Source organism: Rousettus aegyptiacus, unplaced genomic scaffold, assembly GCF_014176215.1.
Source record: "Rousettus aegyptiacus isolate mRouAeg1 unplaced genomic scaffold, mRouAeg1.p scaffold_m13_p_10, whole genome shotgun sequence".
Taxonomy (NCBI): Eukaryota; Metazoa; Chordata; class Mammalia; order Chiroptera; family Pteropodidae; genus Rousettus; species Rousettus aegyptiacus.
In genome coordinates, this window is record NW_023416285.1 from 73,045,845 (window position 1) to 73,071,760 (window position 25,916).

General features: G+C 39.1%; 1 protein-coding gene across 11 annotated transcripts in view; it reads left to right on the plus strand.

Annotated features, from left to right (window-relative positions):
- The window catches only part of RBM47 (RNA binding motif protein 47), a 140,722-nt gene extending 116,247 nt beyond the window's left edge, over positions 1-24,475 (plus strand). For 7 of the 11 annotated variants that reach the window (XM_016119968.2, XM_016119959.2, XM_016119960.2 and 4 more), the window contains 4 exons: positions 10,816-11,975; positions 12,822-13,028; positions 15,445-15,650; positions 20,134-24,475. In XM_016119968.2, the coding sequence (XP_015975454.2) occupies positions 10,847-11,975; positions 12,822-13,028; positions 15,445-15,650; positions 20,134-20,373 (1,782 nt within the window). In that variant the 5' untranslated portion in view covers positions 10,816-10,846 and the 3' untranslated portion in view covers positions 20,374-24,475. Of the gene's footprint in view, positions 1-5,621; positions 5,767-10,815; positions 11,976-12,821; positions 13,029-15,444; positions 15,651-20,133 lie in introns of all 11 variants that reach the window. The other 4 variants (XM_016119965.2, XM_016119967.2, XM_016119958.2 and 1 more) reach the window with 3 other exon arrangements.
- Positions 24,476-25,916: the final 1,441 nt, after the last annotated feature.

Genomic DNA, 25,916 nt, shown 5'->3' on the forward strand with positions numbered 1-25,916 from the left:
GTGCTTGTTTCTCAAGTGGAGGAGCCCGGATTTGAAAGTAGGCAGTCTCCAGAGCCCAGATGTGTAACCACCATCCCCACTGCCTTATTGTTGTCCCATATTCTTAAACATTTAAATTATGTGAATTCTAGTCCTTAAACACTTATTTCCATTTAAGAATTCAATAAATTTTTAGGTCTAAAAAATATAATGTAAGCACGTTAACTACTTTATAAGGGCTGTGGAACTCTCTGAAAGATTAGAAGAATGGCGGTGAGAGTGGGGATGCACTGAGGCTTATGGTAAAAAGGAATGATTTCCTAACAACTTCACTTGCAGACCTGTGCTTGCGTTTCCTTCAACTATGTCAACCAGTGTCCATTACTCACTGATAATGGTTTTATTCTATTAACACTGGCTATAGCTAACCCTGTTATCACTAAAAAATAGCAAAGACAGAGTACTATGGTAAAAAAAAAAAGAGCTTAGTCTTCATCATCAGCTAAGTTTCAATTTGAGTGATCTTGGGTGTTATTTGATCTCTCTTAGCCTCAACTTCTGATCTTGAAAAGGGGGCAATAAGAGCTAGCATTTACCAAACTCTTACTTTATATAATAAGTCCTCACTTAATGTCATCATCCATATGTTCTGCAATTTTAAGCAAAATGATGTATAACAAAACTGATTTACTATAGGGGAATTGATATAAACAAGAGTTAAGTTTCTACTCATCTCATCAACATTATAACAAGATGACTTTGAACAAAATAACATTATTCAAAGACCTGCTGTACTCGGTTTTATTCTAAGCTCTTGACATATATTATCTCACTTATTCCTCACAGTTACACCTTGAGATAGTGATTATTAATACCACTGTTCTCATTTTGCAGACGAGGATGATGAGAAACTAAGACTTTGAGCAACTTACCACATCATACAGCTACACAGCCGGGGTTCAAATCCAGGAATTCTGATCTTAGAGCAGGGATCTTTTGCTGTAAAGGGCCAGACAGTAAATATTTTAGGTAGTGTAGGTCATACTGTCTGCTGTAACAACTCAACTCTGCCATTGTAGCATGAAAGCATCCATAGATAATCTGTAAACAAATGGGCATGGCTGTATTCCAGTAAAACTTTATAAGAATATCTAGAGGGTCAGCTTTGGCCCACTGGCTAGTTTGCTGATCCCTTACTCTAGAGTCCATATTTAAAATTTTAACTCGTAGGGATATAATATAAATCAAGTAACTTCCTTAAGGTGTCTTATATAGATAATAAGCACTCAAAAATGATAGCTATCATTAAGAATTTTTAAACTGTATATTAAGGAAACTCTTTGAGATTATTTCTAGTCCATCTCCTTCCTGCCAGGGAGGATTGCATCTAAGTCACTATATTCTTTAAGTCCCGCTCTCTTCTTAGCATGTGAATGAAATACACTCTGAAGCCACTCTTCCAGAAATTAGTAGACATGCCATGAAACAGTGTCCTCCGAAGTAACCGCACTGTGCTAAATGATGGCAATCAGCAGAGTGTCTGGCTCATAGAGATACTCAATAAAATTAATTTTGATTTTCATGATTTAAATTAATTCAATTACAACATCATTGCTTGTGTATTATATTTTCAATAATATGACATGTAACATAATTAGTACTGAAGTGTAGAAGGACAAGAAGAGCTACACCCTTGCAGAGTTTCCATCTCTAAATATAATAGAACCAGACATGTGCAGATTTTCAGTCCTTGCCTGCCTGTTTTAGCTGAGTTGCTCCTTGGGTTCTGTTTTGACCATGGTCTACTGTTGCTTATACTCTCCACTAAGCTACTGTTGTAGCTTTGGCACTCAATAGAATGTTTTTTGAAAGAATATATGTGACTACCTAGGGATGAATAATCTTAATGTGGCTGTCTGTCTTTGCTTTTGGTGGTCCCTCTGCTCTCTCTTCCTCTCCCTCCTTCTTCGTCCACCCTTGGTAGACTAGGAACCTAAAGGACTGTGCAGTAGTCACTACTCTATCCCTAGGCATCTAGTCCCACCTGACATACAGCAGATGTTCAATCAGTGTTCGAATGAATGAGTGAATGAATGAATACATACACAAATATTGTTTAATTATCTATTCTTATCAGATGATTTTGCCTAAGAAGTAAGGGAGGTTGATTTTAGTACCAGTGAATTGACTGTGTTCCAGTAACACATTTTTAGTGATTGCTCATAGTATATCTTAAAAAACAAAACAAAAACTGAATCCTAAGGGAGGCTTTCTATATTTTTGAAGAAACCAGCAGTGACATTTGAGAAAAGTCCAAGTCTCAACAATCAGATTGTCAGCAGTTTTCATGTGTCCATGAAACAGGGGTATGAATATAAATGAAGTACTTCTATAGCTTGGCAGATCCTTAGCTTGTTTTCAGAAATGGTGTGTGTATGACCCAGGCTTGTCAGTTTGGTAAAATGAAAAATCAGTTTGACACCAGAATCAGTCTTATAGGGCTTTATGGTGGTAGTTGTTTGATTTGAAAAATTAAATCGATAGGTTTTCAACCAAATTAAATGAGTAGTTTGGCATCATGGACACACTGTCTTGGACCTTTGAAAAGTGTTGTGCATTTCTAAGTTTTGATAGCCTTGACAGTGAGAGCCAGATCAAGACATTGAGCCTCAAGACATTGGGGGTAGAGAATATAAAGTAACAACTTCTCTATTTAATTTAATACTGCCATGTGCAAGTATGTAATCTGTTTATAGCTCCAAGACTCGATCACGAATTCTCAACAGTGAGCAATTTTTGGTTGTAAAAACAGGGAGGGGTGGGGATGGATGTTCTGGCATCTAGGGTAGAGGGCAGGGGTGCTATGAAACATCCTACAGTGCACAGGACAGCCCCCTCAATGTAGAATTATCACACCAGAATTGCCAATAGGGAATGAGGTTGAGAAACACTGGATTAAGTGATGCCTAAACTTCCTTTGCAGCTCAAATTCTGGGATTTTATGAAATTAGATAGCATATGTGAAATAATTTTATAAATTGCAAAACACTATACATAAAGTGGGAGTGCAATATACATTGCTGCTAAGTCTTCCTTCTCCTTTCTGCTGTCTATTGGTCAGTCTTTCTGTTCTTCTTGCCATCTTCAAAGGTTTAGGTCAGAGGAACCAAGATAAAGGGCCAAACTAGAAGTCCCTCCTACTGCTTGTTCAGAGTTCAGGAAAGGAGGCAGTTGTGTGCCGAATTTACGGGTTTCATTAATTTCAGCATGACCCCATCAACCTGTTGAGAAAAGAAGTATAAACATGTAATGCTTATTTAAAGGAAACAAGGTAACAGATTCTTAATGGGTATTGGTATACTACCAGACACCCGCAGACAACCCACTCCACCCCTTTCAATGGGTGATTTTATCCCTGGGAACTCAGCAAAATGCCTCATTTTCAGGAATGTGTTGATAGAAATGCCTGGGAAAAGTGAGCTCCTTGCTTTGTATCTGTTTATCGAACACAATCATTCATTGAATGATGTGCTTTGCCATAACAAAATCGGTACTGGCATAAACACAGTTTAAGAACCAGTATGAATTAACTCTTCTCACATTAGCCAGGAGTGGCCTCACATAGAATAAGGTTGCCAGATGAGACAGGGAAAAAAAAGCCTGAGCTTCAGTCTTCCCCTTATTATTTGGGCCAGCAGGTAAATTCCAAGTATTCTGCCTCCATTTTGAGAGAACTGCTTTTACACCTTCCAACTCCAGGGTAACAAATGTCCGGGTGCCCGAGGCCTGCCTGCTGGTGGGAGTGCTTTCTCAGCTATTTATTCTAATGGCCCAAGGCAGTGAGATAACCAACCACTCAGGGTGAGGCAGAATCTTAGAAACTTTGCCAAGGCTGGTCTTCATTTTTATCCCCTGAAAGGAATTAAATGTCTTTTAATGCTGGAACAAATCATCTGAAATGGGTACTATTACTGGAACCATTTAGAAATGTGGAAATGGAACCTAGGTAATTTGCCTTGTATGACACTGGTAAGAATTGGCAGTCATTATTTAAACTTAAATTTATTTGACGACAAAGGCTTCGCTTTTAAACCAATATGATATGTATTTTATTATGTCTGTACCTTTTGTACGTCAGGTCATGCCTAAGAAGCAACTATTAATAAAGACAAAAATTTTATGGTATGAATGAAGGACATCAAAATAGAAATCTAACCATAAACAGAGATAGAAGTACCTCTTGGATATATATATTGTTAAACTTTCCACTGAATTAAACTCCTGATAGTGCCAGAGATACTGCTCCCCACGGAATATATTTTCAAATTGCAGTGCGTCCGTTGGTTAGCAAATAAAACTCTCCCGAGAATTCCAAATTGCATCTTACTCTCTTTCACACACACACACACATGCCCTAGAACAGTGAACCAAAGTTAGCAGGTAGTTTGGATAATTCTAGAGTAAAGGTGTGCTTGTTTTGGATCCTAGGTAATGACTGGTTGGTAAACATCAGAAATATTTTCCAGTACAGTGGTATCCCTTGCCCTCAAAAAACATCTCAGTTCAAAGTTAAAGTCACTAAAAGATATTCTGAACCAGTACTAAGAAAGGAATTCAAATCTTTGATTTCTGCTTTAAGTCTGAGTTAACCCTGACATTTTGCTTTACCCTGACAAGCTCAAACTGAACCTCAAAGACAACAAAAATTCTAGCTAATAGTTCAGAATAATAATAGCTTTATTTAAAAGGATATTTTTCCATTTTATATGCCAAACAGTGAATAAGTGACTTGTTTCAAATATATTGTGTTGTTTGTTTAATGCCAGCCGCCTTCTGTGAACACTAATGCATTTAGTGTGTTGGAGGATGGCTGTGTGTTGGGAGGGTCCTGCCTCAGGGGATTTGGCATCCATGTGGATGATTGATTGGGCCTTTTGCATCCAGTGCAGCAAGTCTCTTCAGGTTCTTTCTGGAATAGCCTCTGCAAACTGCTATGGCCAAGGGTTAAGTGAGAAACAGGCTTACACTTGGATGCCTGAGCCACATCACTAGTGGAGAATCACACTGCCAGACAGCTTATGAATGGAATCTTGGAACCTGGTATTCCAGTCTACACCAGAACTCACAGGCTAAGCTTCCGATACTGACTGGTTTAAAGCATGCTAGGATGATCTCTTGCCTGTTCCCCTATAAATACAAGAATCCTACATAGGGACAAGATTCTTACCTCAAGGTCAAATATATTTTCTTTTTAAATTTTTTTTTAGTTTCATTCATATTTCTTATGCTAACATTTCTTGAGCACTTAGCACCAGGTTCTATGCTAGGAGTTTTACATGAATGATTTTATTTACTCATCACCACAGGCCTGTAAGAATCACTAGGGGCAGCTGTGGAATGGACGATAAACCTTACTATTGGGGTTCAAATACCAGCTTTGATGCTTATGAACTGAAAATCTGCTGAACCTCTCTGTGCCTCAGTTTCTTTATGAAGTAAAGATCCTAATATCCCATATGGACATTGTGAGGATTAAAGAGAATTAAATATACATAATAGGCATTCAATAACTGTTAGCTATTATCACCATTTTAAAGATGAAAATATCGAGGCTTAATGTGGTTAAATGGATTTCCCCAAAGTTTCACAGCTAGCAAGCAGAAGAACCAAGATTTGGACCTATGCCTTTCTGACTCTAGAGACTGCATTTATTCAACAGACTAGGAAGCCGAAGTCAGACTATCCATTCCTTATTAAAACTGCCATATGTTAAATGGACGAAATTGGGTCTCTGCCATTTATTCAGATTTTTTTATTATTCATAGACAAGGTTCAGTTTATGAAGTCTGCTGCTTATTTATTGTGTCCATACCTCTACCCCAAGGAGAATACTGTCGTTCAAAAGATAATATTTTTCACTGCTCCTCAGGCACCCCCGAAAACACACACATCATATGCATATTTACACTCTCACCTTCCTAAGGAGGGTTTTTAAAGCACAATTCCAGTGGTGCTATGTTTTAACTTGAGAAGGTATAGCCTTATGAGAAACAAATTGTTAATAAAATTGAGGTACATCTGTTTTGAAGCAGACCCTGGTCATTGAGCATGAGTACAATATGCCTTAATTCTTAACTCTTAAATTTGAAGCATAATTTCTTAGTTCTGTTAACTCTGAGGTAAGTTCCATGAGGACAAGGTATACCAGTGCCTGGAACATAGTAGGTGTTCAATAAATATTTGTTGAATGAATGAATAAATGGACACAAATCCTCTGTGTTGTGTCTCTTTTTTAAACCTTAAGAAATTGTTCACTTACGTGTTAGGAGCTGAGCCAACAACCTTCACCAGATAGATATCTTTTCTTTGGACCATGTAGGTAAATGGAAAACAGCTAAGAATTAGGGAGAAAAAGCAGCTCAAGAAAGCCATCTTTAAAATACATTAGAATTTAAAAATTGATTCTGAAATTAAGTCATCGCTTAGAATAGAAATAGGAAAAAGCGACTGTAATATTTAGCAATAGGAATCTACATTATTTATCCTCAGTGATGTTCTCTGCATATCTCCTAGAGTAGAAGTCAGCAAACTTTTTCTATACCTGGCCGGATAGTAATTATTTTAGGTTTTGTGGGCCATACAGTCTCTGTCTGACCTGTTCGACATTGCCGTTGTGGTGCAAAAGCAGCCACTGATGATGGATTTTTTTATAAAAGGGTAAGGCTGTGTTCCAATAAAACTTTACTTACAAAAACAAATGACAAGGTGTTTTTGGTCCATGGCCATAGTGAGCCAAGGCCTGGTCTAAAGCAGTCTAACTGTAATAAGTTACACATTCTGTAATATCCCTAAGAGAAACGTATTCACTGTTTAGTTTCCCTTTTTAAGGCATTAAAAATTGTCTTTTATGTATCTAAGCCTTTGGCCTCAAATTCATTGTGTAGCACACCATATAATTTATTTAACTTTGTTATATTAGCTATGAAGATAAAGAGAGAATAGAGTTTGTAGACCATAAGATTTTCTTGAATGTGTTAAACTGGCTCAATGTGTCATTTTTTAAAATGGCTTCCAAAGAAATCCAAATTTTATGGAATCTTATTTTTGTCCTTTTTGTACCTCTTAGCCTTCCCACTTTTGGTTTTTTTGTTTTTGTTTTTGTTTTGTTTTGTTTTCTTATTGTAGTAAAATATACATAACAAAATTAACCATTTTTGCCATTATTAAGTGTACAGTCCAGTGGCATTAAGTACATTCACACTGTTGTTCCTTTCCTTAAAAACCCAATAAACACTAATTCCACATTCTCCCTTTCCTCAGTTCCTGGCAACCACCATTCTTTCTATCTCTCTGAATTTGACTATTATACATGGGATCGTACAGTATCTGTCCTTTTTCTGTTTGGCTTATTTCACTTAGCATAATGTCTTCATAGTTCATCCAAGTTGTTGTATGTGTCAGAATTTCCTTCCTTTTTAAGCCTTTATACTATTCCATTGTGTATACATACCACATTTTTATTTATCCATTCATGTGTCAATGGACATTTGGTTTGTTTCCAACTTTTTTGCTATTGTGAATAATGTCTGGGACCCAGTTTCCAGTTCTTTGAGGTATAAACCCAGTTTCAGAATTCGTAGGTCATATGATAATTCTATAAATAAGTTTTTGAGGAACTACCATCCTATTTTCCACAGTGGCTGCACAATTTTACATTCCCACCAGCAATGTGCAACTGTTCCAATTTATCCACATTCTCGCCAACAATTATTTATTTTGTTAAATAATAGCCATGCTGATTGGTGTGAAGCGGTACCTCATTGTGGTTCTCATTTGTTTTTACGTCGATGTTATGGTATGCAAAAGATAGTTTAGATACTACATTAATCAATCAATATCTGGTGCAAATTAGCTTTATATGTGCATGTGTGTTCGCGTGTGTGCATTTAATTCCTCTCCTAGCTCAAATTATGTGAGATGGCTTATAAGAATATGTAAATGATAAGATTAATAATACAAATAGCTAAACTCATGTCATTGGAAATATGGAAAACTAAAAAAATGAAACTATAAGATTGTGTTGTAATGTCTTATACAGTTACTAAAATTCAATCCTGAACTTCCTAATAGCCAAAACGAAAAGGGAAAGAGGGCTGGTAACATGATTTCCTGTATTCCTGATGACAAAAGCTCAGGAAAAAGGGCTTTTCTTGGTTCATTGGTATAAGAAATAAGCTATAACTATTTTAAATGAGAATTATGTTACTGATACCAGCAGATTTCGGAGTGAAAGCAAACAGAATTTGTGAGGAATTTAATGGAGTTGGAATGAATAAATGGACACAAATCTTCTGTGTTATTTCTCTTTGTTAAACCTTAAGAAATTGGTTTGGCTTCAGGGAATCTGGAGCCAACCAATGGAATTGACTCCCATAGCCTGACTATTATGACCTTGTGTGTAAAATGGTAGTTTCAAAGTACAATTACAAAAAACAGAAAGCAGCTGCGCATGTCTCAGCAGAGCGATAAGGTCTATTCTTTTGGACTTTAGTCAATGTAGTACAGCATGTAAGATCTTGAATTACCTCATACATACTTCTATATATCTACCTAGCTTTGCCTTTCCAGGCACAGATTATAAAAACATATGTATTTGTACAATGTTAAGAATGTATTCTTATCTTTCACTTGGAAGGAAGAAAAGATCTTCATATTCAAATATGATATTGAAATTTTTGTTTCATCTTGAAATTATAGGAACTAATGTATCATTTTCAAGTTTATACTAGGAAAAAAACTTCATAACTGGATGTGTTGTCAACCCAGTTTTCAAGCACTTAAAGAGCAAAGAAAATAAAAAATAAGAGTAGAAGCCATATCAAACAGATCTTTTTAAAGAACTGAGAAAATGTCAAATCACTCTAAAATTGAAAGACTTGGTCTGAGGTTTTACCCACAAGTTTGGATGAAAGATATTGACATTTCCTGAGCATTTACCATGTTCTAGGCACAGTTCAAAGTGCTGTGCATGTATTAACTCATTCCTCTCAACTTACATTAACACTGTCATCATCGCTCCTATTCTTTGGATAAAGAAACTGAGGCATGGAGCAACTAAGTATCCTTGCTCCAGGTCATACAACTAAGAAGTGTTGAAGCTAGGATTCCCACACAATCATGCAGTCTGGCTTCAGAGGCCACACTTGCCCACTACACTATACTGCCTCCCGATGTTATAGCAAGTAAACCAGAGGGGGATTGGCTTGGCCAACTAGCAATAATTTGTTTTGTCTTGTTTTCTTTAGATGAATTTAACTAACCTTCAAATTTTCCTTAATACCCTTATATATAGTTCCTAGTGGTAAATTTGAAAAAATATATAATGCTCCAGGTTCTAGTTAAATGATGAAAACTTATGCAACCATTAAAAATTATGTTTTTACAAAAAGTTTTAAGACCATGGAAGAATGCTCATAAAATGAAGTAAAGCAGCAGGATATAAATTTGTTAGAAGCCAAACTCTACTCCTCCCACCCCAAAAAACACCTATTTAAAAAAAAAAAAAGATTTAATTTTGGTTATCACTGGGTAGCAGAATTAGGAATGATTTATTTATTTTCTTAATTGTCCATAAAATTTACTTGAATACTTTTATAGTTCAAAAAGTGAAATAAACTTCATTTTTTAAAAGGCAGAGTCTTTCATTACAAAAGCACAGTACGTAGCTCCTAGTGATAATCATATTGTATACTTTAAGATCATTTTCACAGAGTCCTGAGCTATATGAGTGAGGGTGGTACAGTTTAGACCTGTGCTGTCATATGTGGCTAATTTTAAATTAGTTTAAATAAAATTAAAAACTCAGTTCATCATTCATATGAGTGCCCATTTCAAGCGCTCAGTAGCCACAAGTGACTAGTCATAGAAAGTTCTATTGGATAGCACCAGTTTAGAAGAACAGAGAATCCGGAGCCAGACAACTTAGAATAAAGTCCTGGTAGGAGCTGATACTTACTGTGTGAAACGGGCAATTTACCCAACCTCTCTGAGCTTACTTCCCCATAGACAAATTGGAACTAATGATATCATCACATATGACACTTCCCTGAGAACTACAGTGTGGTTTACCAGGTAGTGGCTGCTTCAGAAATCCCCTGTTTGAACTTAATCTCTTGTGGACTGATTCTAAAGCCACAACTGGTTCGTACCAAGAATTTTGCTTGAATGGCATCATAAAAATCTGACTAAGCCACTGTTTACCACAGCTCCTAGGCCAAGTCCTGGGCGGTGTGGATGTACCATGTCTTCCTTCTATCTATCTTGTATAATAACACCTGAAAGTTCTCCTTAACAGTGTAAATACATTGCTCTATTTTCATTATTAAATGAAAAAGACTGTCTTTTTAAAAAGGAAAGGAAGAGGCTTTGTCTGCCAAAGAAATAAATGGGGTAAAATGCTATAAAAGGAAATAAATCTGAGTTGAGGGTGCAGGTATTAAGCAAAAGATACTGCCATTTGCTACAAGAACATGAGGTCTTCACCGACATCAGCAGCAGGTTTCTCTATGCTTCAGAGTTGTTGGTTAAGTAGAAGTACTCGCTCATTCCGACTCTTTTTCCGAGTCACTTCTGGTTTTTCCTACAAAACAACTTGACTAACTTAGACTATTTTAGAGCTGCTGCGTTTCCAGAGCAGTCTCCATCTTCTTTCTCATTTAACTACCTGATGGTTAAGCATGAGTCTTGGATGTCTTCAACAGAAAGGGGGTGGAGGGAGTCAAGTTCTGGCGCGACTCAGTGCAAATGCCACATTCACCCTCCTCCTGCCTCCCTCAGGTTTCCGCCAGCCGTGGATGCCTTTGACATTATGACCGCAGAGGATTCCACCACAGCCATGAGCAGCGACTCCGCCGCCGCGTCCTCTGCAAAGGTGCCCGAGGGCGTGGCCGGCGCGCCCAACGAGGCGGCGCTGCTGGCGCTGCTGGCGCGCACGGGCTACAGCATGGTGCAGGAGAACGGGCAGCGCAAGTACGGCGGGCCGCCGCCCGGGTGGGAGGGCGCGCACCCGCAGCGCGGCTGCGAGGTCTTCGTGGGCAAGATCCCACGCGACGTGTACGAGGACGAGCTGGTGCCGGTGTTCGAGGCCGTGGGCCGCATCTACGAGCTGCGCCTCATGATGGACTTCGACGGCAAAAACCGCGGCTACGCCTTCGTCATGTACTGCCACAAGAACGAGGCCAAGCGCGCCGTGCGCGAGCTCAACAACTACGAGATCCGCCCCGGCCGCCTGCTCGGTGTGTGCTGCAGCGTGGACAACTGCCGCCTCTTCATCGGCGGCATCCCCAAGATGAAGAAGCGCGAGGAGATCCTGGAGGAGATCGCCAAGGTCACCGAGGGCGTGCTCGACGTGATCGTGTACGCCAGCGCGGCCGACAAGATGAAGAACCGCGGCTTCGCCTTCGTGGAGTACGAGAGCCACCGCGCCGCCGCCATGGCGCGCCGCAAGCTCATGCCCGGCCGCATCCAGCTGTGGGGACACCAGATCGCCGTGGACTGGGCCGAGCCCGAGATCGACGTGGACGAGGACGTGATGGAGACCGTGAAGATCCTCTATGTGCGGAACCTCATGATCGAGACCACAGAGGACACCATCAAGAAGGTATTCGGCCAGTTCAACCCAGGCTGCGTGGAGCGCGTCAAGAAGATCCGCGACTATGCCTTCGTGCACTTTGCCAGCCGCGAAGACGCCGTTCACGCCATGAACAACCTCAACGGCACGGAGCTGGAGGGTTCGTGCCTCGAAGTGACACTGGCCAAGCCCGTGGACAAGGAGCAGTACTCCCGCTACCAAAAGGCGGCCAAAGGCGGCGGTGCCGCCGAGGCGGCGGCAGCGCAGCAGCCCAGCTACGTGTACTCCTGTGACCCCTACACGCTGGCCTACTACGGCTACCCCTACAACGCTCTGGTTGGGCCCAACAGGGACTACTTCGTGAAAGGTTAGTGGGGGCTTGTCTTCTGAGTAGGCCACATCTTCTGAGAGCCACATCTACTAGGTGGGCAGTGACAGTGGCATTGTGGCTGTAATTGACGGATTGTGGGCACTAACCCTCTTTTCACCCCTCTTTGGGTGTCCATTCTGGGTTCAGTTCTTTCCTGGCACTTAAGGGGTTCACTTCTATAGCACTGAGAGAAACAGATCAGGGCTAAGCGTGGGTTGAGCAGCAAAATCATGGGGGTGTGCAATCTCTTGCACACTGCCTTTCCACGGGTTACCCAGTTGGAGGGCTAGTCTCTATGTACTTAGGTTCAAACCTACTTGTGAAATTACAGCGTTAGAACGTTGGAGAGTAGTGGGCACACTGTTGGTTTGTTTATTTTTGTTGTTGTTCATTTTTAAATCATTGGCTAGGATACAATAAAACCAAGCATTACCCTGGGAAACAAAATACCCAGCTCTCTGATTAACTGGCTCCGTGACTTTACTCAGTCTCTTTAACCTCCCTAGACCTGTTTTCTCAGGCATAAAATGAGGAAGGTGAACCAGCAGATCCTCTTTCGGTTCTTTTTTACAATCTGAACGTTTTTCTTTAATTGAAATGCAGTTGCACTCCTAGGAACTCACCCTGCAAGTTCATCTCTTGCATCAAGTAGACATACTTAAGATACGAATCTAGGCTGGAATAGAATGTTTGAAGCATCTTTACCAGCTCATTGAAGAGCAAAGGTGTAGCCCCCTGCAATTTAACACTCAGGGCAAACACCTAAATGCTACAAAACTTTAGTTAGGTCTGCCTCCTGTACTGTCACTGTTGGTTGCTCATCTTTTTTTGTGTTATTATAAGCAGGCAGCTTAAGAGGCCGGGGTCGAGGTGCAGCTGGCAACAGAGCCCCAGGGCCCAGGGGTTCCTACCTCGGGGGATATTCTGCTGGCCGTGGTATATATAGCCGATATCATGAAGGGAAAGGAAAGCAGCAAGAAAAAGGATATGAACTTGTACCGAATTTGGAAATCTCTACTGTCAATCCAGTTGCCATTAAACCTGGTACAGGTCAGTATAAACCAGAGCCAGAATGCATCCATTCAGCCTAAACCCCAACACTCTCTTTGAAGTGACCTCTATCTTGGGCTCTTCCATCTGCAGTGGATTCTTCTATTAGTATGCAGAGTTGGGAGAGTGGGGGAGAATATGAGGCTCTTCTTTCTTTCCTACCAGTTAAAAACTGTCTTTTCCTTACTCAAGCTTATTTCTACCCCAGCCATCAGAAACCAGAAGGTGTAGCTTATTGCCATTCCAAGAGTTGTCAAAAATTCCCTTTCAGGAGCCAGTAGCACTACTTGTTCCTTGTCATGGTCTTAACAAACCAGAACACCTGGGAACAAGGCAGTGGTGAAATTTTTTGTAGCTGCTAATTACCTGGATTCTAATTCTCAGCACTCATTTCCTCCTCTTGCTGGATCAATAGATTGGGAGTAGGGGCACCGAAGTAATTCATGCCTAAGACCTTCAACTTTGCTTTCACTTCCAGGCCTTACAAACCCGTTTGCCAACATTTATAAGTGCCTGTTGGTGAAACAGGTATTCTTTCTGATCCTGCAAGGAACTTTATTTAACACTACTGTATGAGTGTAGCTCAAACTCCCTAACAGCCCACACCACACAGGAATCCAAACACATGGAAAATCCAGTTGTGGATAGTAGAGTAAGCCTTCTCCAGACCTCTTCCTGGTTTCATGGAGGGTAGATTGAAGAACTTTTTGGAAGAGTCCTTGCTTCGAATCTCAGCTATTCTGATTTTCTTCTGGTTAGCTCCTTCTAGGTAAAACAGAGTCTAAGAATCTGTGCATTTGGGGCATGGGTTTGCATTGGCCACATAGGGCTTAAAAGCATCTTCCCAGTAGAATTAATACAGTAATAATGGGTTGTTTTTGTTTTATTTTGGGTTTTTTGTCTGTGAAAAAATTCTACAATTTCTGCAGTTACGTGATTCCTTAGACTGGATTTCCTTATAAATGCCATTGGCATTATAAGCAATGTAAAACTGATCCCGAATCTCTCTATAAACTCGTGAAACAGAGCCTGGAGACAGGAGCTGTCACTTCTACTTGTTGGGAAAGGGACTCCTCTTTTCAAGTTGCAGCAGCTTAAGGTTTAACTAGAGAAAAGAATTCATAAACCATCTTTAAGCATACGGTGGTGTCTTGTGGCCTGAGGTAGAAATTTTTGTGGGCTGATAGCCACAACAATCCACTTACTTACTATAACCTCAGTGTAGCCGAAACTCATAACCCTCTCTAGGCCCCATCCCCTTGGCTTCTACTTCCGATTCATCCAGAAAATTAGAACTTTTTATTGTAGGAGAAACAGTGCAATAATGAAGTGAACTGGGTGTAAGACCATATGGTTGGAAAGGCAGGTAAAAGATTTGGTAAAGGTTTTAGGTATATTTTATTGAGAGGTCATGCCATTTGTTAGCCTACAGTCAAATTTGTCTCTTTACCTTATATTAAGTCAGCTTTTATTAGAATAAATATACATGGAGTTGGAGGGAAAACAAAAATGAAAAGATATTTTGTGTATCATAATCTTGTGTATACATTTCATATTCTTATACTTTTCAACACACACATACACACACAACATGCACTAACACAAACTCTCTTAAGTCAGTATTTTTTCCTTTTTATTTCTATCAATATATTAACATTCGATAGCTGTCATCTGTTTGAATCTCTGGTTGAAATGAGTGCTTTGGACTTTACTCACAGAAACATGTCTTTGAATTGTCAGGTTTCCATCAAAAACCAATCAGTACTGCTTCACTGCTATGAGTGGACATTAGAGAATTAGGGAATTTTCCATTTTTTATAATGTATTTTTCTGTGAATCGGTAATGTTGAAATCTGAAACAGGGTGAGGAAGATGTACACAGACCTCAGAACTCAGAATGAAACCCTCAACAGCACTTGCTTCCTAAAACATGCCGAAAGTGAAAAGGGCAGCAGAGCTAGTGATGAGTGAGGGAAATGAGGAGGAAGGAACCAGTAGGCTCACTCTTGCACTCTTGCCCCTGACCTCACTTCTTAGTCTGAAACTGTTTTTTCAGAAAGCCCTTTCTTGCTCTGTAAGACATCAAAAGTAAGATTCAAAATGAGATTTTAACGTAGAAGCAGTAGGAAATGTTGATGCAGAAACCTAATTCTGGACTTTCCTTCCATGATGAGCTGTTGGGAGCCTCCATCAGACCCACGTGGTCCCTTTTGAAAGATAGTCAGGGGACTACCTGCCACCTCCCCTCTCTTCTTCTTGGATAGCACTTCCTTACCTGTACTGAGAGAGCATAAGTTAGCAGGGGAAAGCCCATGACTGCCAAACTTGGTTTTTAAAAATACCATTGAGAAAGTGATGGACCTTCCTCAGTGACTGAAAGTGATTGACCTGTGTTTCCCGCTTACTTCTCTTGCAGTGGCCATCCCTGCCATTGGGGCCCAGTATTCCATGTTTCAGGCAGCTCCAGCTCCTAAAATCATTGAAGATGGTAAAATCCATGCAATGGAGCACATGATCAGCCCCATCGCCGTGCAGCCAGACCCAGCTAGCGCTGCTGCTGCTGCCGCCGCCGCCGCCGCCGCCGCCGTCATTCCTGCTGTGTCAACGCCACCACCTTTCCAGGTAGAGTTTATGCCGCAGTCTCCGTAATTTGTGTGTGAGGCCTCTCTTTATCTTGGATTCATTTAATATTCAGCAGGAGAATTTACTCAGTACCTAGCTCTCCATTAGAACTATAACTTTGGCTGACCTAAAATTTTTTAATATACATTAAGACGTGACAGAAAAATTTTAAATAATAATTTTACTACCCTGATATTATCACTGTATTAAAGATGGGAAACGATATGCAAAAATGACTTGTACTTTCTCAGTGTCATAGTATTGTACATAGCTTTTTTTATGACATTGGATAATTTTTAACTCATGTTCTTATTAAGGCACTGACACACAAAGTCTAGGAATGAAGATAGTTCCTGTTTTCGCATTCCAAATTGCAGTTTAGCAAAGTTTTTTTTTTAGTTCTCCCTCTCCTTCCCTTCCTCCGTTTGCATGTGTATGTGTGTGTGTGAATATATACATATGTGTATATTGTATACATATATAAGTATGTGTGCACATGGAGAGAAATATTTGTAGAGATTTGGATGTATGAGACTTTATAAAAATCTACACTTAATGCCCTTCTTCAGTCATATCCATCATTCCTAAATCTCCTCCCAGTCCAATCTCACCATTCCAGCTTCTTTCCCTACCTTTGCTCATCGTGCTCTTTTATCTATGGTTTCTTCAGTCTCATCTCTTCTGTTGATACTTTCCCATCCACTTAGCCTTGGAAGTCATCTCTCATTGCACTTCTCATTACCTACAGTATTACTTGGCACATGACTGCCAATATGTTTTATCACCTTAATTAAAATGAAGCTCCTCTAGACCAAGAGCTATGTCTTATATTTCTTTGTATCTTCAGTGCATAGCACATAGGGAATACTTATGAGTTACACGTCATTCATCCAAACGGAAGAAAAATCTTGTTAAAGCTATTCTTTGTGAGGTAGTGAATCTCAAATACCTTATTATTCAACAAGCACAAATACTCAGGTCCAGGGTCTCTTATCTAATTGAATAAGAATTACTCAGGGAACCTGTTTAAAAAACAGATTCTTAGACTGAAACTGCAGAAGATTCCAGTTTAGAGAACTTATCTGGGATTCTAGAATCCATATTTTGCACAAGCTCCTTTATAATGCTGAAACAGAGCCAGACACGGTAGGGTGCTGTTTACTTGCGTTTGCTCACTTGAATACCAGTCTTGACTGCATTATTCTGAAAGGTTAAAGTTTATTCATCTATCAATAGGTCATCAAATATTCTTTAACTTGGGACGTCCTAAAGCCGTGAAAAAAAAAAAGGAATAGTTTGTAAATAACTTATACTGTAGAGTGACAGCTAAGTGTAAGTATTACTTGTGGACTGTAAATATCTACAGTTACCTACAAGCAATACTTGGTAGAATTCTGGTAATAATTTCTAATTCCTCTTTACTGAGAAACTTGTGAACTTTTGTCTTTGGCATGTAGCTTCAGTTCTGGTCAGGCCCAAATTCCAGGCCTCATAATCATGTTCTGAATAGCAAACTATTTCTACCTTGCATCACTCTGTACTGGATGTCACCATAAGGGTCTTTATTCAAAGGCTTTGCTTATGAATTTTTTAATATACAGTCATTATCAGTTGATTTCTTTGGAGATTTTTCCTTCAGTATATTCTGCAGATTGCCTGGCACTGCTTACTTTTTAACCTGGGAATGGCTTCCTCGAGTATGTCTGGACTTGGTGTTCTCCCTCAAATCTAAGTACTCTGTGTCCTGCCTCTGAATTCTTTGACCTGGGTTCTCTGCCATGTTTAGTCCCCTGCCCCCTCTTTATTCTCTGTCAAATTGGAGCCACAATAGGAGCATTTTAAGCAATACTGGTTGGTGAATGGAACACCTTTCTGAATGGAGCCGCTGAAGGGAAATCAGTTTCCAGCACAGCTTTCAGAACCTTCCTGTGGAACACGTTCTATCATCCTGGTCTGCAGGTGCTCAGGGATGTTCCTGCTTAGCCATTTTATATCCCAAATTTCATATAGCCTTTATTAGTAATACAGAAAATATTTATTGGTATACAATGTCATTTTTTCAAATTGATTTCTCAAAGATTCTCTCAATCTTCACAACAAAATGGTATAAACAAAGCAAGAATAACCATTCCTCTTTGAGGAGAGGGAATACAGGTCTTTTTCTCTCCCCCACCCCCAAATTCCCACACTCAACCTCACTCCATCTCACCTACCTGAGCCCAGTGTTGGGCTGGACTGTAACATAAGGAAAAGTTTCTCTCAGATGTCCTCCCCGCAGTTACCTCCCTTCTTCATTCATCCTCATAAATACATGCCCACACATTGGGAAATGATTGTGTCTTGCCATGAGCCACAGTCTTCCCAGTTATGAAGTTTTTCTCCCTGGTTATGAAGTATTGCCAATGAGATATTCATTGTTCTAGGTTGTAGGAGGCAAGATAAGGTAGGCTAAAAGTCCAGGTTCCAGAATCTCACTGTTTAAAATCTGTATCACCTTGAGCAAGTCATTTAACATTTCCAAACCTCTCCATATAATAAATGTGTTACTGTTTGGGGTTGCTTTGAACTTCAGTGTCACCCCAGAAGCATGGGGGAAAACAACGCAGAAGTGTAATTAGCATTTTTCCTTTGTTCTTCCCCACTGATGCAGTGACGAATCGCAGGTCAGTGAGATTTAGAAAAGATTTATGAAAAGTATATTTTAGAAAGACAGAACATGCTCCAAGGGAGGAACAGTGTTTCAGTGAAGAGAGCTGTAACAATACAGAAGTAGGAGAGTCTGAATTATATTTGGGCAGTGGTGGATGTTTACAAAGGTATTCCTAGTGATTGGTATATGAGGTCATTTTGATTGACACTCGGCTGCTATGTAACTCTTTGCCTAGTGCGCATGTGCTTACCCAGAATTCAGTCTGTTATCAGATTCATTAACTTCCGGGCATAAACATGGTATTATGATGATATAATGAGGCTTAGGTTGTGGGAAGGTTAGAATAATGCCTTCTGCACAGGTGTCTGTGTCTGGATTAAACCAGCTATAGGTTATGGCCCTCCTGTCCTTTGTCCCTGGGGTTTCAGGAGGGTTTCTTTGACTACCAATGGATTGTTCTTTGGGCAGTTTCAGGGCTGGACCTCTGTTCCTTTGTCCTCTGTCTCTCATGTCTGACTACCTACCTAACAAAAATATCAGCTTCATTGGTGATTGTGATGATTCAATAATCTCACAAAAATAAAGTACATAGAATAGTGCCTGGTAGACCATAATATCTATTGTTATTAGTAGTATAATTATTATTTTGATTACAGTTGAAAAAATGACTCAGATTATGAAATTCCTTTGAACATGATTTTATGACTCTGATCTGTAAATTTTGTAAAGGAATGAAAACTTACTCCTTTATAAAAATCCAGGAGGAAATATTTTTTTTTAATCTAATTCTTATTTGAATTTCTTATTTTAAGATGCGTTAAGACATAGAGACCATAGTGGCATTTGCTACACGTCATTCTGTGGACAATAAAGTGCACCAGATATTTTGTTAAGTGCATGTTTTATTTTACCAGAAATCTCCTTTTCCATAGCAAACACTCTGGGAAATACCGAACCACAGTCTTCCCTCTCTATGCCTATTTGCTCTAAAAAACATAGTATGTTACACCTTGAAGTAGAGAGAAGGAAGTAGGAGAGACTTTTACAGTCAATGGTGGCATCTGCAGTGAGGCAGCCATAGTTAGCTTGCCTTCCCACTTCCTCCTCATGTGAAAACTCCATATCTTTCAAAACCTAGCTCAAATGTCTCTGCTTCTGAGTTGGTTCATTCCCTAAGCTTCTACAACAATTTGTAGATTTGCTACATCTTAGGTGGGAGATGGTTGAAATTATCACATTTGTTGAAAATTGTGTACGGCCACAATTTTTTAAAGACACAGACTGGGACTGCCCCTTTGAAGATTTATACTCTTTGTTCCATAAAGTTGTCAGTCTGTTCTCTTCGTTTTGAAACATCATGTTCCTTCAGTTACGTATGATTTGAGATAGCTGTCATGTATTTTGGGCTATGTTTTAGATAAAATACTTATTTTTAATTACAATTAGATCAACTGTGTAAAAAGTAAATTCCTAACACCCTTGTCTAGCTCCTTCTGAGGTATATGCTGATCGAGTGGAATGGTGGGTAGAATAAATTCTATAGTACCTAAATTTTCCCTTAGCATTGCAGTTCTCTTTCACTAGTTGAATTTGAATTTGAATGAGCCTTGAGGATACAACCCCATCTCAGTTTAATGGCTCCTTTCACAGGCCCTTACAATAATTGTTAATTGCTTGCCCCTCAACCCCTGCCCCCACCCTCCCCCACCCCCAGTGGAAACCTTTGTTTTTACTTATGGGAGTTGAATGAATGAAGTTTAGAAATGAATGGATGACTAAATGGGATAGGTACCTATAAGTGATCAATAAAGAATCTTTTTCTCTCCTCCTCAGGGCCGCCCAATAACCCCAGTATACACAATGGCTCCAAATGTTCAGAGAATTCCCGCTGCTGGGATCTACGGGGCCAGTTATGTCCCATTTGCTGCTCCGGCCACAGCCACGATCACCACACTACAAAAGAATGCCGCAGCTGCTGCTGCTGTTTATGGAGGATATGCAGGCTATATACCTCAGGCCTTCCCTGCTGCTGCTATTCAGGTTCCCATTCATGACGTCTATCAGACATACTGATTCTGATGATGAGAGTGGAGGCAGACCATAAAACTACCACTGAAGGAACACTTTACTATTTATGAAGAAAGAACATGGTGGATTAGCACACACATGAAACCTGAAAGTGAAGAATGTAATCAAATATCATACTGAAATATTTTATACTCATGAAGTTGTCACTAGTTTTTTAAGACTATTTTCAATTTAGCAGGCCTGTGTTCATACATTTCTAAGAGACTTGCAGTGGTTCTTGCCTTAATACCATCTCTTAAAAATTTGTATGCTGTAGTACGTTTGTATAGAGTTTTGTTTTTATATTTTTAAGGATATATTTTCAGTATGAAGGTTATTTTCTTAACTTCTGCACTCCAGAGATTTCTATTTTGTAGTACCTTCAATAATATTTCAACTATATATTAAAAGCACACTTGAGCAGCTAGGGAACTATTTTGAAAAATATATTCAATATTTAAAGATACTAGTGCTTTAAAAATACTACACAAAACATTATTTTAAAAGTTATACTGGAAAGTGCAATTTTAAATTTTCTGCAGCATTAAGGGTTGACCGTGTTACCATGTGTTATCCATGATGGTTCTATTTTTAAAGAAATTAAACACTTGATCTCTCTTTCAGCCAACATTGGAAAGACTTGTCACACTTCTGAGTCCAAACACTGGAAAGCCCTCACCTGCCACCATTACCTGGGGACCCTGGTCATTTTCTATGTGTCTTTGCTCTTAAACATGTTATCTCCTCACTCCCGTACTCATCCTCTCCTCCTATCCCCAATCCCACCTCCCTTTATGGCAAGTCTAGGGCAAAGAATTACTCTAATAGAGAAAACATTGATGGCTTTTATACTTCTTTCTGGATTTTTGTTGGGTTTTTTTTGTTGTTGTTTTGGTTGAGTAAGTATTTTCAATAGCATTATGTATAAGTGCAAGATTTTAATAGTTTGCATAAGACATCTTTGCATAGCTATTTAATTGTCCAATATAAAACTTCAATTCTTTTTCTAATGCTTATATTTCATTCATTTTTGAAGTGAGTTCGTAGAGACAGTGAATGTTATTGTAGACAAGGCCCCCAAAGACTCTTGTTGCAGAAAGTTATGCTTCGAGGTACCTTATCATATTTCTTGCAAAATGTCTGGTTGTCAAGGGTGTTAGAAATAGTATGTTTATTGATCAGGGCTTTCCTCATTTGCAGCAGGAGGAGAGACCTGCAGGAGTTAAAAGATAGTTTGTAAATATCTCCTAATGCTCCTTTTTAGTTGTTTTATGTTGCAGAAGTACATGGTATATAGTTTAATGCAAAATGAAACCATTTTATTTCAGTTATTAAAAAGTTTTGTTTTATTAGGAAGTAAATATATTGTTGCAGTGTTTTGTGCCTTTTTAAAAGCTTTTGTTTAGCAGAGTGAATGTAAAATACAGTAAAATGTTAAGATTATCATCTACTTTATGAATACATCATTGTAGAATTTTTTAAAGGCTCTATCAAGGAAGTGAAGTGTGCAATATGTAGCAAGTAACACAGTTGTGTTTTTATGTCATATTTGAAATCCATAAAATCTTTCCACTCACTGAATTTTTGCTAATAGCGGAATTCTTACTCGTGGGTAAATAATAGGATCATGCCATTAGCAAATATTTTATATTGTTTTAAATTTTAAATTAAGAGACTCCCAAATGCCTTTTTCACCCCCTCATCTTAGGGTGGGATGAATTTTTTATATATAAGCAATATTTATTTATTTTGTAAAATTACTGAGTGCCTGCAAAGGCCTTTAAACATTCCTAACATTCCTTTCCATCGTTCTTAAGTGACATAAAGTAATTGTGCAATGTTCTTGATGACGTACCCAGCAAGCTTCATCCATACTCGAATCTGTTGGAATGAGTAATCCAACAAAATGCATTTTGGATCAGATCTTCATCCCTTGACTGTGTGTAGGTACTTTCCTTCCGGTAGGACTGTCACTCAGGTTCACTGGATAAGACTCTGACCCAGCAGTCTTACTGTATTTTACATGTGCCTGTAAATTTTTAGTGGGGGAAAAAAGTAATAAAAAAAAAAATGATATCTTAACATGGCAGATACCAAACTACCTTAAAGACAAATGTTGGTGACATAGCCAGTTAAGTATCAGTGAGCCTCTTATCTTTCTATTTCAAAACCATTTCACATACACTACTGAGGTAAGTTTATAACTTGAAATGTGAACTTTTTTTTTTAGGGTTAAGAACAAACTATATAAATGTTAAAAAAAAAAAAAGGCTTTAGAGTTCTCTATTTTCAAATATGCTAGCAGTTTAGTTATCTTTAGTTACTTTGTATTTGAAAGCTTTTGAATTTAGATCTTGCTCCATTTACAGTACATTCTTAGGATGTATGTAGCAAATAAAGCTTTCTTTAAAGCAATTTCGAGACTATATTTTAAATTGTGTCTTTTTTTTATACTGACTTTTTTCCCCTAACAAAATTAGAAAAAATCTTTAGAGCGTAGAAGGAATGGACTAATTCAATATTCTCAGCTGGAAAAACCAGCTTTACACTCAGAACTCTAAATGGAGGCAGTTGATGTGACATTGAATTGTTTGGTGGTTTCATGAAAGTGCTGGGGTGACCTGAATATTAGTCACTTCATCAGAAATCAAAGCCTTCTGTTTCTCCTTTTCACAGTATACAGCAGGGTTAGCAGAACACTTCCTTCCCTTTTCTCTAAAAATCATCACTAACTTTCGAGAGTATCCATCAACAAAGCCAATCAAATGATTTAAGGGAAAGTGATGGGTTGTCAATGGAATTACTTCTAAAAATTGCCCCATGTGGTTTTGCCATTGATTAACAATTTTACCTTTTTAGTCTTGAGCTGCCTCCCGATTCACATTTCATAGAATACTAACTTCTGCTTTCTCTTAAAAAGATAAAGGTATTTTAGAGTCAGAAGAGGCCGGGAAACTTTCCAAGATGACAAATCATTAGGCAATATTTTCAAGGGCAACAAGATCTGCTGATTCCTTCTTGTTCTAGGAGGAAAGTACAGATGCCCTTCAATTTGCTGAATCACACACACAGTTTAATTGATCTCTTTAGCAAAAGAATTAACAATCATATGAAATGTATATTGCACTCTACTAGGTGCCAGGCTTTGTCATGGGTGCTACAGTGGCTACAGCATGAACAAAACCAACAAAATCTTTACACATGTATAGCTAACATTCCAGTGAGAGAACACAGACAAAGGGTACAGGTAAACAGCATGTTGGATGGGGATAAATGCAGTGATTATGTGATTTGTTCAGCTTTTTAGCTCCTATATTCTCAGGTAAACCTCACGGTAACTCAGTGTAGTAGGCAGGGCAGATAATATGACTGACCAAGGTCACACAGCTGGTAAGAACCTAGACTGAATCTCTGCTCAGTCTCCCTAGTCCCAGATTCTTTCTCACAGCACACTCACCCTGAAAATGGATAAAACCAGTCATTCCAACAACCGACTTCAGGGCCCAGAAAAAGAAAAAAAGAAAAAAAAAAACCTTTTCTACAAGTGTAGTTGCTTTTCTGTTGGCTAAAAAGTGTGTTTTCATATGCAACTTCTTTTTTTGGGATGGGAACTACTCTTAACAAGACAGCAACTATAAGTGAGGCTAAAAATGTATACACTGGTAGATTTAGGGAGTTATATTTACATGGCTGATCCAGAAATGATGGAGGAGGCTAAAGAACTATCAAAGAAAGTCAGCTATACTCTTTGATTCTTCACTAATGCCTACATTTTTATTTCAAAAAATACCTGTCATGACAATATACTTAAGCATTTAGTCAAAAGATAGAACAATTAGAAAACAAAGTTCTGATTTTTCTTTCCTAGTGAAAGATAATCCTATGGACAGTCCAACATCCATCAGGTGCTGTTACGTGGCATACATTGTGCAAGGTGTATTTTGTTAGCTGTAATTTACTGGCTTACCAGACTCTGTTTTAAGGGCATTAGGGTACTTGACTATTTAAAAGAAATGTATGGTATATTACCTCAAGTATTACAAGATATTGTCTTTATTATAGTCTTCTGGGCACTCGGCCTTATATCAGAATTTAAAAAAAAAAAAAACACATGAAATGTGCATGGCTGTTTTCATGAAATGGCATTTTGACAACATGACCCTAAAAAAAAAAAAATCAGTTTTAAAAAAATTACTGGGTAGGATGATACAGGTACACCCACTTTATCCTTGCCATACCACTCCCGCCATACCATCTCTGACCACCCAAGATCAAGGGCAGGATTAAGTTTAAATACAGAAGGAGACTCAGGAGACATCTACAAAGTGTTTTGCTAATTCCAAGTTCTAAGCTATTAGACTGAGGCTAGCCTATCTTCCTCTCCTTTTCCCTCATTAGTTTAACCTTTCTAGGTACCGAGCATTCTAACTCACCACACCTGGAAAAAAATGTGATTGCCCAAATGCCACAGTGAGCAAGCACTGTGACTGAGTGGAACAAGGTTGGGTTTGCAGTCAGAAAGCCTGAGAAGTGAAACCCCAACTTTGCTTCTTACCAGCTGTGTGATGTTGGAAAAGATACCTCACCTCTCTGAGTGCAACTTTCTTAATGGTAAAATAGAGATAATCCTGATTGCATAAGGTTATTGTAAAAATCAGATGAGTTAATCCTTAAAAAGCTTGATATTTTGTAGGCACTCAAACATTTTCTTTCCCTTTCCCTTTATAAACTATAGTGTGACTTCATTCTGCTATATTAACTTCATTAAATCTTTCCATTTTATGTTTTATTTCTTTTGTTTCCATTCATTCAATTTGTTAAATGCCAACTATGTGCCAGCACAGCATGAGGCACTGGTGAGACAATAATCAACAAAATCCATCTCTGCCCTCCAGAAACTCCCAGAAATAAGACAATGTTGCAAGTGCTGTGAAATGCAAGGGGGCACCCACGCAGGCTGGGCAGGAGGTTAAGAAGGATTTGGGGAAGAATGGCATCTGAGCAAAGATCTACAGGATGAGCAGGAGTTAGTGCAGATGAACAGGGAGAAGAGGAAACAGGAAGTGCCAGGTTCAGAGGATAACATGTGGTATATTCAAATACCTGAAAGAAGTTTGGCTGCTCCAAAGGAGAAAGAAAAGGTGTGGAGTGAAGAAGCTCAACCTTTGTTCCGTTCAACATTAAACATTGTCTATGGGCCTGTGTTACCTGCTAAAGAAAATTAGTCCCTGTAAAAGGGTCCTGGGAAGAACACTAAATCATTCCTCCTTAGAACTAAGCATTTGTTTCAGAAAATGGTGAAGGCCAGCATTTACCTCAACTGCTGAATCAGAAGACGATAAACAGCGTGGCACATCTGAGTACTCCCCCTAGTGGACAACTCCCTGCCTTTGGCTTTGCTGGCCCCAGGTGACACTCGCCAACCCTGATCTTTTGAGGGAGAGTTTGCAGGCGGGAGGATTTCCCACCCCTTCCCTCCTTAAGACCCAGGTTGCATTCTCTGGTACCATCCACCCTTCTGTTGGGTCACACTGCAGCTCCTTCTGTTG